The sequence below is a fragment of the Filicampus tigris genome, chromosome 10 (assembly GCF_054856515.1).
Source record: "Filicampus tigris isolate MCC_2025a chromosome 10, RoL_Ftig_1.0, whole genome shotgun sequence".
Classification (NCBI taxonomy): domain Eukaryota; kingdom Metazoa; phylum Chordata; class Actinopteri; order Syngnathiformes; family Syngnathidae; genus Filicampus; species Filicampus tigris.
The window spans coordinates 10,372,782-10,390,246 of record NC_141226.1 but is presented as its reverse complement, the minus strand read 5'-3'; the positions used below and the strand labels follow the sequence as shown (position 1 = coordinate 10,390,246).

Below are 17,465 nucleotides of genomic sequence, written 5' to 3'. Positions count from 1 at the left end.
GCTATCTACCACTTTAAGACATTTACATAACTTGTAGCCGTTACACAACTCCCACCTCTCGTCCTCCTCTACATTCTTTCTGGTTGGAAAATACAACGGCTTTTAAACTTGGAAATGTTCCATGTGAATGAACAGGAATTTATGGGAATAAATGATGAAATACCAGGAATTAGCATAATTGAAGGTTGGCTAACAATGGGAAACTTGAATATATTTGGGGATGATATACTGTATTTTTGCATAATGTTGACTAATACAAACAGACTTCATGCAAGTATAGTGGTACCTTCAATTTACAGGTCAATTTGAATTGTTTGTTGTGTGACCGCTGCATGCATTATATTCACGAATGATGAAGCACTGACCCCATTAGGGAAAATACAATTGACACAATCTTGTATAGCATTTTGATACATGTATGTATCAGCGTTAATATTGTGTATCCAAATTAACTCAAGGCTTAACTCAAGGCGGCTCTGCTTACCTTTTGACTTCGACATACAGTGCTACCTTGACGTACGAGTGGCTCAAATTATGGGGTATTTTTGGGGCACAAGCTATTGATTGATCATTTATTTGCTTTGTGTTATGGGCCATTATGCCATCGCTTGAGTGAAGTAAAAAGTAAAAAAAAGAAGCAATTCAGATACTGTAAAACTAAATGATCTACTAATGACATAATAAAATGTTTATATTTAAGCTTGAACGTGATACTTTTCCATTAACTTACCCTCAATCCCCCCCTCAAATTCTCCTAAATGCCCTTCATTCCCATAGAAAGTTTCCAAACTGGACTATTTCGAAAATTCCCCAGTTTAAATTTCCATGGAAATTTATCAGAAACTTTCTGAACATTTTCTGCCTCCATTTCACTCTTACCCTTTTTTTCCTCTCCCCCACGGCAGGCGTGAAGATCTACGTGGACCCGTTCACCTACGAGGACCCGGATCAGGCCATCCACGAATTTGCCAAGGAGATTGACGTGAGCTGCATTCACATCGAGAGAGTTATCGGCATGGGTGAGCCCACTAATTCTGCACACACTCACACAATCATAACACACTTGCTTACTTGGCGTTGACCTTGCCGTTTTCCGTGTAGGAGAGTTTGGCGAGGTGTGCAGCGGGCGCTTGCGTGTGCACGGAAAGCGAGAAGTGTACGTGGCCATTAAAAGTCTGAAGGCAGGATACTCGGATAAACAAAGACGAGACTTCCTGTCGGAGGCGTCGATCATGGGGCAGTTTGACCATCCCAACATTATCAGGCTGGAGGGAGTTGTCACCAGATGTGAGTCCATGTGGATGAGCAGTGGCAGCCATATTGCATCATAATGACATTTAATTAAGTCAGTGGGGACTTAACCGACTTACTGTAATACCACCACTATCACAGAAGCGATCAGTACAATGCAAAAATGCCACTCCGCTGTGTCGTGTACATCATCTGAAATAGTTCCGAATAAATATTTATCTCATACATGACAAAAACATAAACAATGATTTTCAATACATCATTCAACCATGCTGATTTTTGAATGTGTACAGATTGCTACAGACATTATTTTGCTCATAGCAGGTTTAACATAAACCAACCAATCAGAGGAGGAATTTGAAATCTGATCGATTCAAGAAATAGCCCCATTACTAATATAGTTTGAGAAACATGGGCCAGCGCTACTTATCATGAAGGTCCTTGGCAGATTAGATTGACATGGCAACACATAGAAGCTCAAATCTGATTGGACAAAAACAAATCTAACAACATATCCACATGCTAGGAGAGTAATGCTACACAATGAAAATAATAGACTGTTGGGGACAAATTCCATTGAACAAATTAAAGAACTGAATAACTCTTTTGTGTTTAGGTAAACCACTAATGATCATTACGGAATACATGGAAAATGGATCCTTGGATGCTTTTCTTCGGGTACATTTTACTTTCTTTGTATCGTCCTTTTTGTGATAGAGCAAGCTAGAATTTGAAGTTGCAGAGTTTATCATGTTGTTTGATTGGCTCTTGTCATGGCTCAGAAACACGACGGCCAGTTCACGGTGATCCAACTGGTGGGCATGCTCCGTGGCATCGCCTCAGGCATGAAGTACCTGTCAGACATGAGCTACGTTCATCGAGACCTCGCAGCACGAAACATCCTGGTCAACAGCAACCTTGTGTGTAAGGTGTCTGACTTTGGCCTCAGTCGGGTTCTGGAGGACGACCCCGAGGCTGCATACACCACAAGGGTAAGAACGCATACTATTCAGACAGCCATTTTCTACCACCACTTCTTTATAATAGTAAACATGCATCCTTCCATTTCCTGACTTTGGTCAAGAAGTGGAGTACAGTATACCCTGGACTGGTTGCCAGTGAATCACAGGGCCCGCAGACAAACTACAATTTACATTCATATGAACTAAAATTTACAGTCTTCAAATAAATTAACATGCTTTTTGGGAGAGATTCAAACCAAGAAAGAATGACTCCTAGCCACATGCCCACCACGCTGCACAGAATACATACCATTAATACCAAAGCTTTTTATGTGTTTGTTTTTACCTCTGGATGCTTCCATTAATTTTGCTTTACTCCTCTCTGTGAAATTTTCCAATTAAAACAAAATCAGCTCATCTGAAATTTACTCTGGTCTTGTGTTGACAGCACACACTTATTGTCTTGGAGAAAAGCAAAAGGGAAGCCAAATGTGCAAAGAGAAAGAAAGGCGAGCAAGAACTAAATATGAGAATTATGCTCGATTAGTGACTAATGTATAACCATGTTGACAAGAAAAAGGACGATTGCATCCTGCATCAACCTAAATGCATTGATAGTGGTTATGATATTGCAGTCGCTGTTTGTTAAAAAGTTGTACCTCTTCTTCATCACATTTAGCACTGGTATGTCTGTGCATAGTTTTTAGTGTATATGCTAGTTTTTCCCTCACTGGTTTGCACCCTACATACAGTGTTTCATAAACACAGTACTAAGTTAACCCTTGTGTTGTCTTGTGGGTCAAAATTGACCCATTACCATGTTTAGCTGTAGAAAAAATACCTTAAATGATCTTTTTCCAACCTAAATGGGCCCCATAATTAAAAGCATATAAAGACCAGAAAGAAAGTTCAAAGGGCACACAAACTCTCTCAAATACACAAATACACACACACACAACCCCCCGCCCCACCCCACACACACACGCATTCACACAAAAGCACACAGAGAATCTAGATTGATGTACAAATTGAACTTGCATTTGACCAGCACCTGCACTTTTGATCTGCAGCTAACCCATTGATTTACACAAGCTCCAAAACAAAGCAAAAAAACAATCTCAAGACATAATAAAAACAAATTCAGTAAAGAGGATATAAAGATACTCTGAATCAAAGGACCCCTATTTGGCTTCTTGCTGAGGCCATGAGTAGACATTTCACTGTCCAAAAGTTCCTGGATGAGATCTTTTCAGGAGCTCAGGAGGAACAAGAGGATGAAGATGTATTTGAAGAGCAAAATGGGAAGGAATGACACCCAGAAGATGATGCATCTTCAGATGAAGAAGTGAAGAAGAGGAAACCCCTCAAGCTGACGGACATTTTTGTCAAAGAACAGCAAGATTGTGTGGTCCTCATCAATTTCAGACACCAACCAAGTAAGAACAAGCGCACCAAACATCATAAGGATGACTCCAGTGCCAACAAGATAGTCAGCTGCTAATGTCCAGGAAATTTCACCAACCTGTTCATCACACCAGACATCGAAAAAATCAGTGGCCTCTGAAGCCATTGTGGAAGATATTCAGGGACCTGAATCTTGTCTTGATCCACCTGAGGTTGCAGCTGGGTCAATCAAAAGAGAAAAGATTCTGACCCTGGAAGTAGGACTGCAAGACAAAAGCTATGCACCGGACATGTGAGAAATACATCTGCAAAGCCCATTCTCACATGCGCACATGCTGTCCTAAATGTGCTAAATAGAGTTGATGTTGAAAATTGTTCAGAAAGTCAAGCAACATTTGTTGTTTTGTTGTCATGAGAGAAGTATTTTTATGATTCACTTCATAAAAATTTGAAAAGAATAATCTGCTGACAAAAAGTTCTAGATTGTTGACTTTTTTTCCCTTTCAATATAATTACTTCAGAAGTAATTAGTAATTCCAGATTGTTGACTTTTTCCCCTTTCTATACAATTACTTCAGAAGTAATTACCGGTACTTCACATTTTATTTAATAGCAATAATATATATTTTCTGTGTAAAAGAGTAAAAGTGCTATGACAGTTGGTTTGTGTTTAAAAAAAAAAAAAAGCGTAATAATGCTCATTGATGATTGTTTGTTTGTTTGTGTCACAAATAAATGATAAAAATTAATTCAATTGTGTTGAATTGATAAATAATAGGTTGTTTCGTCATGCAAAATAGATTTGGGATTTAAAATTCAATTAAGTTGCTTTATTTTGGGGCTTAGGTAGGGCGGGTCTTTTTTGACCCATAGGACAAGGGGAGTAAACAGAATGTTAAGATCCCTCAAGGGTTAAAAGAGCACCGAGCAGAGAGCGTACCTCTGCCAAGGCCAAACAATAGCGACAAAATGTGGAGTGCTATTTTTGTGTTGTTTTCTGATTGTGGCTTTTTCCTGGTTCATTGTTGATGAAGGATCTAGCAAATGGGCAAATGTGTGCTGATGGTCAACTATGCTATTCACATCTTAGTGACTCACACTGCAAAAATCTCCAACAAAATAAATTGGCTTCTACCTTGGCCTCGGTGCTCCCCTTTTACAAATTTTAAACTTACAAGCTGACTGACTGAGTAACTAACTGACTAATTATGTACTGCCCCATATTCAACAGATGACACTGTTTTGTAAAAAGATTCTAAAGCAGTGGTTCCAAAACTTTTACACCAAGTACACTCTCAGAGTACACTTAGCTCTCTGAGTACCGCAATCATACCCAACAACAAAATTAGCTTGTGTTATAGTGGTGTTCAACACAAACGAGGCAGTGGCTTTAATCCTGAAAGTGTTACTGCACTGTTGGACGGAATCCCCACATCTCCACAACCACGTCTTTTCATGAAATATAAAAAAATGCAATATTGCTTGAGTTACCGAACACTGCATCATTGAAGTTGGTGTTATAGCTTGTAATGCTATCATATACCACTGAAATCATGTTCTATTGCTAACTTGATATGCTACTAAAATTGCTAATTTATTATGCTGTCAGTGAAATAGGTGTAAGTCTGTTCACAACTTACCTTCTTGGCTAACCACTTTCTTCTGCACCAAGGCATTACAGCTATCGATTTTTAACAAACAACTAAGGCTTACTCAGATATATCTAAAATAACTATTTTCACAACTTATTGACTACAAAAACATCCAGATTTCAGTGTTGAGGTGACGTAATGCCACACAGCTCCCACACAGTGAGGGAAGAGGATTTTTAGACGGGTCAAGTCCTCACTGTCACATGGTGTTCCACAGAGTTCAGCTTTGAGGCTCCTGTTGTTTTGATTGTATTTGCTATGCCTGGGTTCCATAAGAAAGCATGGTCTTTCCTTTCACTGCTATGCGGATGAAAGTCAGATCTATGTCCCGCTAAGCAAAAAGGATGCTTTTCCTTTATGCCACGTTTGTCCTGTCTGGAGGAAATCAAAGCCCGGATGGCACTAAACTTCTTGAACTTCAACAAAAACAAAACATAAGTTATGGTGTTTAGTCCCAGTGACCCTTGCACATCTCATCATGTTGCCAGTCCCTACCTTTAGAATTCCCCCTCTCTGTCCATCTTTAAAACTTATCTTAAAACACATTTTTGTTCTTTGGCTTTGGACTCAGCACGAGATTGAACATTTTTTTTGTGTTTTATTGTATTTACTGTTTTTGTTTTATTATTTTTGTATTTTAACTGTCATTTTTATGTCTGATTTTTACTTCATGTACAACACTTTGTATGCACCTGTGGTTGCAAATAAAGTGCTCTATGAATAAATAAAGTTAAGTTGTGTTCATAGATTTGTTCTCAAACTATTTTGAAGACTTTAAAATAACAGACGATGTGGGGACAGACCAATAGAATCGTATTGTGAAAAAACAGGAAATCAACCATATTTGTACTCACAATGCTTCCGCCTGACAGCAACGTAATTAAATATTATTGGAAGCCACTGTTACATATACACAGTTTGAACACTAAAACTGTGTAAATATAGGGGAAAAAAACTGTACTTAAATATTGATTTAAAACTCTGTATTATAGCGGCAAAAAGTTTAAGTCGCTCTAGCATGATGCAAAGTTTGAACATTTAATTCAGTGATTCTTCACACGGCTGGGAGGAGCCCGTGTACCACTCAAGTACAGTATGCTATATATATTGCAAGCAGTGTTTTAATTGCAAAAAAAAGTCTCATAATTCTTAGGGTTCTTTGATATAATTACAGCCCTCATGTATGACCTGCTTGTCGCTCTAGCATGATGCAAAGTTTGAACATTTAATTCAGTGGTTCTTCACATGGCTGGGAGGAGCCCGTGTACCACTCAAGTACAGTATACTATATGTATTGCAAGTAGTGATTTAATTGTTAAAAAAAAAGTCTCATAAGTCTTAGGGTTCTTTGATATAATAACAGCCCTTATGTATGACCTGCTTGGCAGCTAGTTGTTCCAAAAAAAGGGTTCACACAATTACAGTGAACATGTTCAGTATGACTTTGATTATTTCAGGAAGCCCTTGGGACTTACCTCTCCCCTGGCGGGAAGATCCCCATCAGATGGACGGCTCCAGAAGCCATCGCCTACAGGAAGTTCACCACAGCCAGTGACGTGTGGAGTTACGGTATCGTCATGTGGGAGGTGATTTCGTACGGCGAGAGGCCCTACTGGGACATGAACAACCAGGATGTGAGTATTTTTATCATATGTGACCTACAAGTCATCTCACTATCAGAAGAATGAGTAAAATGGTTGAAAAAAATACAATGTCATAGTACATGGCAGCATTGTGTCTTGTTTACTGGAGTGGTACCCTCAAATGTACTGCTTTTTTGCTGATACATTCTTGATAAGGCTACATTAGTGTGCAGATTGTACCTCAGGGAACATAAATAGACTCATACAGTAACTCTATTTATGGCACTGTAAATAAATCGTCACATCAAAGACTTCTTTGTAATCCATTATTAGTCAAACGCTTTAAAGTTCCATATGACACGACAATCAGTGTAGCATCAAAGGACTTTTGTAGCAGTTGTTCTATCATTATACACAAATTATGGATCTCCCCCATGAAAGAGTGATTCATATTATTTTTACTTTACTTATTTTGTGGTGGGTTTTAAGCAAATAAGTCATTTCACTGTACTCACGTCAAGCTGATCATAAAAATAAAAGTTTTTCATTTAAAACAACCGCATAGCTTTCGTCCGCTTAGCTTAATGCTAACTCACAATGCACAGTGCCATAGATTGCCTAACAAATAGCATCAATAGTTGCGGTGTTTTAATCACGATGCCCTGGTTGTGTCAAGATGTGTTTTAATCCAAATTTTGAAAATCTTACCACACAGATGCAATGCACAGAAAAGACTTTTTGGGTTCAACCCCATGCCCCGAATCAGAATGTCAATCAATTGTAACTTCACTCTTGGAGTTGGCACTTCATCACAAAGGCATTGAACTACGTACACATGAATTAGTGCACAGATCCATGAATGTGGCAAATGTAGAGGCCAAATACAGACAGTCACATTTTATGAGTCAAGTTCCCAATAGTGCTCACTCGAAGATTGCTCATACAAAACACGATTTGTGTGCAACTGGTTTCTGTTCAAACGTTTATTCCTGTAGAGACCAATTATGTGAACTTCAATGAGGCCCCTTGATGTAGAAGAATACATGAAACAGGCTCCATGTCTCTGATATTTCAGGAGAGGACTTCTGAAGGCAAACAAAGCAGAGTGTGTGTGTTTAACCTTTGCACCCTCGCAGAGATTTTGTTGCTTTTGCTTTCAAACAAGGGAGGCCAATGAGTCTTGACAGCTTACAGGCACAGAACCACAAATCAATGCAAACATACTTTTACTAATTATAAGGTTGAAGGGATCCTTTTGTTGAGTCAAATTTAAAATACTTTGTTTAGTATTTTGCATTACATACCAAAAAAATGAATTAAAAAAAATCATATTTCAGCATACGGTACAATAGGGCATACAGTATTCATTTTCGGTTTGTTATATTAGTAAAAGGATGTTCTGTGAGGCGATGTAATTAAAGGGCTTTACTTTTTTCTTTTTCTTTTTTACTTTTTACAGTACAGAAGTTGGACTGACACAAGATGCAAGCATTATGTTCACATGTCAAATCTGTATTTAGGAATATGTGAGGGTGCTTTGTGTTTCAAAGCGGTTAAAATTCAAGAGTCCATTCCTACTTTGTTCATTCTCTTTTTGGCAACATGTACAGTATATACAATTTTCGTGTGGTTTTCAAATGAGCAGCAGTGGTTGTTGTTTGGTGTTCATTGTTTTCCCAACCCACTACCTTCAAGGATGAACTTAAAGACTTACAGGCAGAGCTGGGCACTTGACCATTTTTTGCCGGTCTGGCCGCGACCCTCCAGCCTTGACCACCGGCCGCGACCCTCCAGCCTTGACCTGGGTACCCTTCCGGCCGCGACCCTCCGGCCATATTCATAAACATTCCCTTCCGCCCCACGACCCAAAAAAGAAAAAAAAAGCGTTGTGATTGACGTCGCTGCGGGAGATATGCTAACGGCAGAGGCTTTTTAAAGATCATTAGCTGGCTAATTTACTATTCAAACCCACTGTGGACACTCTTCAAATGCGCCAATAGTACTTACCCAATTGCGTGCTTACTTGCATTGCGAGCCCCGGGGTTGGATTTGTCGTATTGTATAATTATTTGGGTCAAACAGATGGCCAGAAGTCGCAGTCAAGTTACTTATTTATTTTGCACACTGCCCCTCCTTCCCGGCCTTCAAAATAAAAGCATACCAGCAAACCACTATACACAGCAGGTTTGCTACGGCATATTTCCGGAGGTAGGGAAGACGCCAGATGAAGTGGATGAACCCCACCTTGATGTGCTAGCGTCTGAATATACTCGTGGAAAGAAATTGTTTTGAAACAAGTCGGGGGGCGTCGCTTCAAAAAGACAGCGACAACAATCGTGCCTGATACAACCATAAAGGGACCGAGATGACTAGACGATGCATTTAATTTTATTGCGAAAATGATCTTGAAGGGGGAACGTGGGTGAGTAGCTTGTTTAGTAATGTTTACTTTGCAGCAGCAGTAACGAGCTGCGTGGTGCATCCGACTCCGTGCGGGAAACTGTATGTCATTGCAATATGTGAGACAGCAACATGCGCTCAAGTGTGTTTGTATTTCCTTATTGTCACATTACGTAACCCGCACCTCCCACCTGTAAGTGGGGCATACCATTACAAGAGGGTGCGGGGGGGGCAATACCACAATCCCTATAACAGCAGTTGTCACTTGCGCAGACGCGGGAGTAGAAAGAAGCCTAAAAAGAAGCCTTTCACCGAGTAGGCTGAGATGATTTTTGGCCGCCTCGCATGAGGGCCGATTAGTGGGCCGGACTAAAATCAACTTCCGGCCATGCTTAGTCCAGCCATTTTTTTTTTTTCATTTTTCACCCCCCACCCCTCCGCCCCAAAAATGGGCATCCAGCCAGGCCGGCGGGTCCGACCGGTCCGGCCCAGGGACGGACTGCCCAGCTCTGCTTACAGGTAAACCACATCTGGGAAAAGTTGGGCCCACAGGCCACATCTGGCCTGTCCACAGTCCCTGCAGCCTTTAGGAAGTCAAACTAAAATGTTACGTATGTGTTGCTTTTATTTGGGTGTACATGCTTGTCTTCATTGTTGCAAACTTAATATATTGTCGCTGTATTTAATGAATTTCCAACCATTCTAGCAACTCTTTAAAAAAAAGAATAGTGCCAACTTGGGGCGGAGTCAATGCAAATTGACAGACTGCCCACCCAATGAGATTCATGAAAAAATATACATAAATTTACATTTTTAGTAAATTATTTGTGTTTTTTATCTTATTGAATATTAAGAATGGCATAATTGTGGTTGTCTAAGGGAGATCTGAACTTCATATTATTTGGTTTGTCATTTTATCTGAATATACGATGTGTCGGGACAGGAGGATTGTGACAAGTGAGAGAAATATTCAGGCCCACCCTGATTTTTCTGGGCCCACCCATTAGCCACGTTCTGGCTCCGCTCCTGGTGCCAACACCAACTGTGGTCCTCATAGCGTCTTAGCAACATTTTTTTGTGCACAGTGGAGGAAAGAAAGGGTTTTGTCTTGGTAATGTTTCGAGAATCCTAAGAGTAAGAATGGCTAATAGTGTTTTGTCCACCTCATCATATCAGCACACTTGAAAAATATAGAAGAAAATATGCACACTGTAGACATGTATTTTTTTTAGGTTTTTGTTGATTACATAGTGATCAATGTTAATATGTGTAAATACTGTATGCCATTTTGAAACAACTGATCATATATCTTTTTATCCGTTTTTATTTAAATACATATCATATACAACATATAACATAGCTACACAGTTTTTCAGTTTTTCCACATGGCACCTTTGAAAAATTAATTGAAAATTAATTGCCCACTTCTGACTATGTAATATGAGACCATGTGAGACAAAAAGCGATACTATTGGTCAGTCCACACGTGTGGGTGTTATTTTTACACATTATTGACCAGTCTAAACTGTTGAAAATGGAATGCTCTCTTTCAAATGATTGAACAAACTTCTAATTTTTGGGGTCTCCTGAAAAGTGACTATTTTTTTTGTTTTTGGACCGACACCAGCAATATGCAAATTCCATTGATTTTTCTTGTCACTTTCATAATGTTCATTTCGTGGTTTGAATTTCGCAATGCAAAGCTATTTACTGGCCAATAAAAACCATGAACCTCCACCTGTCTCCTTCCTGTAGGTGATAAAAGCAATAGAGGAGGGCTACCGTCTTCCTGCTCCCATGGACTGTCCAGTGGTCCTGCACCAACTCATGTTGGACTGCTGGGAACGGGACCGAGCAGAGAGACCCACTTTCAGCCAGATCCTTAACATGCTGGATAAGCTTATTCGAAACCCCGGGACTCTGCGCAGAACTGGAGGGGAAAGGTACAGTATATGAAATCAGGTTCAGAAAGATGTAGATAATCTTTTTAACAAAGCCAATTAAATAACCACTCTCCGCCATTCGATTGTGATTTCTCACACCAATTTGAGTGTGTTCTCCCTGTACTCACAGACCTGCAGTGCTGGAGTCAGGAGCGTGTCCGGAGGTGTGTGTGTCAGTCCTACCAGAAGTGTGTGTGTCCAAGTGGTCACTGCGTGAGTGGCTGCAGTCCATTGGCTTGGAGAGATACACAGAGACACTGGTGGCAGGAGGATATTCCAGCCTTGACAGCCTACTGGCACTCACACACCAGTGAGTGCAACTTTGGTGTTGATTCTGTTACGACATCTTACACACCCAACAGCACTTTCAACTTGGCTGTCAACTTTACTTTCACAGTTGCCATTAAAATCATTATTTCGATGTGGGTAGTTCAATTACACTAAGGGGTTTTACTTTTTAACAAATCCCGCTAAGTCTAATTTTCCTGTTCCAGTAGCTGCTCATTGTGCTTAAATTATGTCCTATAAGAATTTTTTTTTTAACAGTACGTTATAAAAGGAATACTTATTTTCTAGGTCGGTTTCTTTAAACTGAAGTCAACTCAAAAAATGTTATTTACATTACATACACATTATATATTATACACATTATACACATTACATGTGCTATGTGTCCCCACTAATCTAAACACAGTATTCTGATTATTATTGCATTTGTGGAATATAAATTAAGCAGCAAAATCCCCCCGTTTTTGTCCATCTCAGGGGGCGGCAATTTTGCCACTTTTTTTTGCCTGACCCCGTGGCTGTTTGGTGTTTTGCTACAATGACAAAAAGTGTGAAATTTCCTATCCTGCTATCTGTGGATTACCGAGCATGACATGACCTGGCCCCAAACACCCTTCCCAATATTCAAGGATTCTTCACCTGGATTTTGAGGTTAATTGCTCTTTATCTGGTCTTTGAATCTCACACTCTTTATTTGGATTTTCAAGTTAACTGCTTTTTGGTTCACTCGCTTGTTGCTGGACATGTCACAGTAGTTATTAATAGTCAATTTCAACTATTCCTATGGCCTGCTGTACTGCATTTGGGTTCTACACGTTCTCGTTTTAGACATGTATCACTTCAACATACTTCCTTGACACCAATTACTACTATCTTATTAGCTTATTAGGGCTTTTAATGCCATTTTGTGGCATCTTAGAGCATTATAGAAAGAATAAAAACACCACAAATAGCTGTGGATGGGTTCCACATATTGGTTTTTATTGTGTGGTGTAATTATTTAACTGAAAAAATCAAATCATCAAAATTATTATCACATTATTGTTGGAGTAATATTTCAATCTGTTTTTCTGTCTGACTGCTTTGGTCCAAACTCTATATGTCTTTCATCTGCTGTGTGTGGAATGTTTTACATTGCCCAAGTTGCCAAGAAAACACCTAGTGTTTATATAAAAAATCAGGAATTAAAAAATAAATTATGTTTTTCTTTCTAATGTGTAGACTTTTTAATTGATTTTTTCTTATAGCTTGTGTTTTCTCCTCTCTGTGCTCACAGGGAGATGGACAGATTGGGAATCCTCACCCCATCGCACCAGGACTTACTAGTTGCCAGTGTACAGCAAGAAATATTGTCTCAAATGCAGCACATGCAACATACAATGGTTCCAGTCTGAGTCACAGGCCGAATACCTGAATTCCATTTACCTCACCCATGCACTTTAGGGGAACCTTTCACCAGTGGATCAGTACAAGGAGAGGAATGAAAGTACAGTATGTGAGAAAGCAGCACTTTTGTCATCCTCCATCCTGTGGAGTTTTCTAAAAACATAATATGGACGTGGCCACAGATTGCTACTGAGACTGAAGCCCCGTCCTCTTCTTCACTTTTATTTTGCATTATTTTATTATCTGTTTTGTGAAAGCTGACATGAAAGCAGAATGGCTTCCAGTTTTATTTGGGACTTTCTTTGCTGCTTTGGGCTTGACTTGAAGAAAATTGTGTGCGTGGTACGTGTGTGTGTGCACATTTGTGTGTGTGAGCGCACATGCGCGTGTGTGTACAAGGTAAATTCACAAGTGGTTGACTTCCCTGTGTCCCAGCGTCGCACGTCTTTGAGCATTCTTGATTTGCAAAGTGAAATTGGGAGGAATCGGGACAAATATGTCATCACTAGTTACATACTAACTAACTGAATGTTTTACTTTTGTTTTTATAGTTCTCTGGGTTGAATCGTATTAATTAGACATTTACATTAGAATATCACGTCAGTCTTGACTGTCTCTCATTAGCTACATGAAATATTTTATTTATGGCCTTTTTTATGTAGTTTCTACTGTATATTGTAAATTAGAAGTGCTGAGGGAAAACTGAATTGATTGCCACATTGCATTACAATAAATGCCGAAATCCATCTATGGACATTATTGTACAGTATTGACTGCATATAGTGTTTTTACTGATTTGATACACATTCTTCGGCCACAATATTCAGGACACCATAACTCTGGCAGACAATACAAGTTATTTCAAACTTTACAAAGCTACTCAATACTCCATATGACATACAGTGGTTTCTTGTGATATGATTTTAATTTGTTCTGTGACCATGTTTGTAACTCAAAACACTGCGATCTTAAATCGTATTTCCCAGTTAAAATGAATGGAAATGCTTTGAATTTGTTCGAGCCTCCCACCCAACAAAGCATTAAAATGTTTGGAATGTGGAAAAATACATTCTGTCGCAACGTACTTAATTGGTACTTAACAAGCATAGAGTAAAAACATAATTTAATGTAATGCATAGAATTAAACAATTTCCGCATCATGATAAATTCATTGTGGCTCCTTCTGGTGTGTGTTGGCCATCGGGGGCAGTATAATAGAGTCATGCAAACAAATGAATAAGAGTTTCACACCTTCTGTAAGTGACCCAATAAGATGCTATAATATTAGTCGTTTTTCGCAAAGAAGAATTTATGGTTGTGACTGTATTGTTACATTGTCTATTTACATCTGTTACTGCACCATTTGTGTTCAAATATTCATTGATTAAACTAGGACTCCCAGGATTTTGAAACTCTTAGAACTACGAAAGCAGTCATTTGGACGGGTTGCGCTTTGTTGCGCTCTGGCAATGATGTCAGTGACTAAAATGATTAGTACGTGCCGCTCGAGTGTCTCATAAAAGTTTTTGGTTATCAGAATATGTTCTGTTGTGAGTAAATTTTAATGTAAATTAAGTCATATAAATGAATGAGAAACAGTTGGTGGGGTACCTGTATTGTTCCGTACGGCTCTCCCTGTATGTGCGGGTCAGCTGTTATAAAATATATTCGTTCCGTGGCGAAAGAAAGGAGACGCTTGTCGCACTTCACTTCGAAGAAGAGGAAGTAAATCAGAAGCATGGCACATAAAACAACTCCGTCCCGATCGCACCCCGTAATTCTTTTTTTCCATGGGGGAATTATGTCAACAAGCACCACATAAGTTCATTATTTTATTTTTTTAGACTGTCTGGTATGCACTACCAACAATGCCATGACGATCACATCTAACAGCCTATTTTACCACACGTAAAACACGACGCCTCATCCTCCTCACCAGGGACTTTTTTACATTTTTGTCAGTCAAGCAATTCATCCTCAGACTCGCCAATATTTTGACGCAGATGTAATGCCTTCACTACTATGTAAGATTTTTTTTATAGATCATGGTGACCAGCAGCGTTTCTCAATACAGCCGCTGGATGCTGTAGAAACCTGGCGGCGGCGTACCAGCGCAACGTTTGTAAGATTAAGTAGAGCAGTCAAATTGACTGGCACGCCGTAGTTAAAGGAGTAATGGCTCATAACTAGTTTTATATTGTTTAATACCATAAAATTGGCCCATAGTAATGAAATATATACAGAATCAAGAAAAGTCAAGAGGCCAGGAGCATCTTATATCCAAGCAGAGTAATAACACATCAAATTTTGAAAACAGTAAAAATGACTGCTTCTCGTAGTTTTAGTGTTAAATCCTTATAAAGCCGCCACATAGGTTAACCTGTTTATTTACCATTAGCATATGCATTAGCATTAAGCTAGTGGCTTTGAGGCAAAGTTATTTTCTTGTTTTTAATACATGTAATTCTGTTTGTTTTATGATATGGTTGGCAGTAAACTTCCACTGGGATTGGCATTAATTGACTTTAAGCCTCTTTTTTGAAGAATGATGTGCTCTCTGCCAAATATCTTCTAAAAGTAAAGTTTGTTGAGTTGCGCCACAATACAGTGGTAGTACTTCAAGTCAAACCAAAAAATTGGTCGAATGATGCTTGTATCTTGAAAAACTTGTACGTCGAGTCACTTGTATTGCAAGGCAACATTGTATGAGGTTATCACTGTAAAAGTATAAAGTCCGAAAATAGCAGCGAACAAACATGAATCAGAGGTTCGTGAGAATAAACAATCCAATCATGTTGCTTTTGAATAAATAAACCAACCAAGCTGGGGTGAAAACAATACATTATTGTATCTTAACCATAATCTGAATTAGAAAAGCATTATTGTCATTGTGCCACAAGGATGGAACAGACACAAACTGTCCAAGAGACATAGAAAAACAATGACCAACAGGGGGATACAGAAAGGGAGTCCGCCGGGACGCCCTGTTTTCAGGATGAAAAGAAAAACTTAAGGGAGGGGGAGGAAAGAAAAAAACAACAACCCCAGACTGAACTCTTGTGAGGGGAGCACAGTATGGCTATTGAAAAAGTAACCTCAGCAAACAGGCATACATTAATACACGACACACAGATTTGAAGGTGAGGTGGGCAGTGTTGGGGAGTACATTACAGTCCACCTGCAGATGTCAAGCTTCGCAGCTAACAGGGCGCCACCACATGCCACTCCTCAGGTGTGCCATAATAGAGGAAGGGAGAGGTGTTGGAGGGAAGCCAACCAAGGAGTTGATACTAGATAGGGTTGCGTCTTAAACAATGTTTACATTTTTGATTGAAACAATAAACTCAAAAATAATAAACTCAGGGCAAATTATTTTGGAGTTATGTTTCTATCTGCTACGGGGGCTGAGATATCAATTATTTTGTAGGTGTTGAATTCCTGGGAAAACTTCAGGATTTAGACGGTGTGTCTATAGTCGCCCATGGGTTTTGGTGAGCTGTTGAGCCAGGCACTATAGGCCTTAACGGGGGAGTACATAATGATATGAATGAATGTTATATATTAAAGAACATAATAGTCAGTTTTGACTGACACTGACAGAGAGACTTTTTTTTAACTGTTTTTCCTATTTTGGTTGAATCAATCTGAGTGGTGATTCTAATAGATAGATCAATCATCATCTTATTTTAAGAAAGGGGCGAAATGTTAAAGGAAATCTCTATTTGTTTCACTGGTTTAGCCGAAGAATGTATTTCCTCTGAAAGTTGAGACTCTGTGCCATTATCAAGGAAATAAACTCCAAAAGAAAGCGGAGGTGAAAGCTGTTAGTGGAACCACGCTCACTCACGGGTGTGTGTGTGAATGAGAGGACAGGCGGAAAGAGAGACAGGATGGAGAGAGATCTTGCAATCAAAAGGGGAAGAAAAAGCTGTAGGCTGTCTTGACGTGGTATCACGCTTTTGCCGGGATAAATTGGGCTGAGTTCACTGTGCAAAGTTGTCCAATCAGCACACATCTGTCCTCTAATACCATGCCATGCACATATTCTTGCATACACACACACTAGGGAGCTGATTGGAGTATGCTTTTGATACATAAAGGAAGGGACGATACAATCTGCATTCTGGCAAATATGCCAATGTTTTTCCAGCCTAATGAGAGTTGGCTGCATATACACTCATGCAAATGCAGAGGCACACAAACGCCGCAAACCCCCCCATGACTCACTCCCAATGACTCCCGAAATGAAATGCTGATGGTGGTTAATGAGGCAGATGCTTCTAAGTAAGAGACAGAAAGAGAGAAAGGAGGAGTCCATTTGGCTCCAGGCACTGAAACTTGCTCCTCAACAATAACGAGCAAGTGATGTCACATGACAAGGCCACCATTTGTGGTGGTGCATCACATACTGAATTTGACCGTTAAACGATATGTTAATGGTAGATAGTGCTGCCAAAAGTACTCACATTGTACTCAAAGAAGTAAGGGGAAATCATAGGTTTGTTTCTAATTACATAATATACTGTACGTTTGAATAACCACCTCGGATCATTTGTCTGCCCGGTGGGATGGCTTAAAAAATATAATACAATACAA

General features: G+C 39.4%; 1 protein-coding gene across 1 annotated transcript in view; it reads left to right on the top strand.

Moving 5' to 3' along the window:
- The window catches only part of LOC147140787 (ephrin type-A receptor 4-A-like), a 44,685-nt gene extending 29,301 nt beyond the window's left edge, over window positions 1–15,384 (top strand). The window contains exons 12-19 of the mRNA XM_086042645.1: window positions 906–1,019; window positions 1,102–1,287; window positions 1,868–1,929; window positions 2,034–2,243; window positions 6,727–6,903; window positions 11,008–11,195; window positions 11,326–11,505; window positions 12,760–15,384. Coding sequence (XP_085898771.1) covers window positions 906–1,019; window positions 1,102–1,287; window positions 1,868–1,929; window positions 2,034–2,243; window positions 6,727–6,903; window positions 11,008–11,195; window positions 11,326–11,505; window positions 12,760–12,877 — 1,235 coding nt within the window. The 3' untranslated portion in view covers window positions 12,878–15,384. The remainder of the gene's footprint in view (window positions 1–905; window positions 1,020–1,101; window positions 1,288–1,867; window positions 1,930–2,033; window positions 2,244–6,726; window positions 6,904–11,007; window positions 11,196–11,325; window positions 11,506–12,759) is intronic.
- Window positions 15,385–17,465: the final 2,081 nt, after the last annotated feature.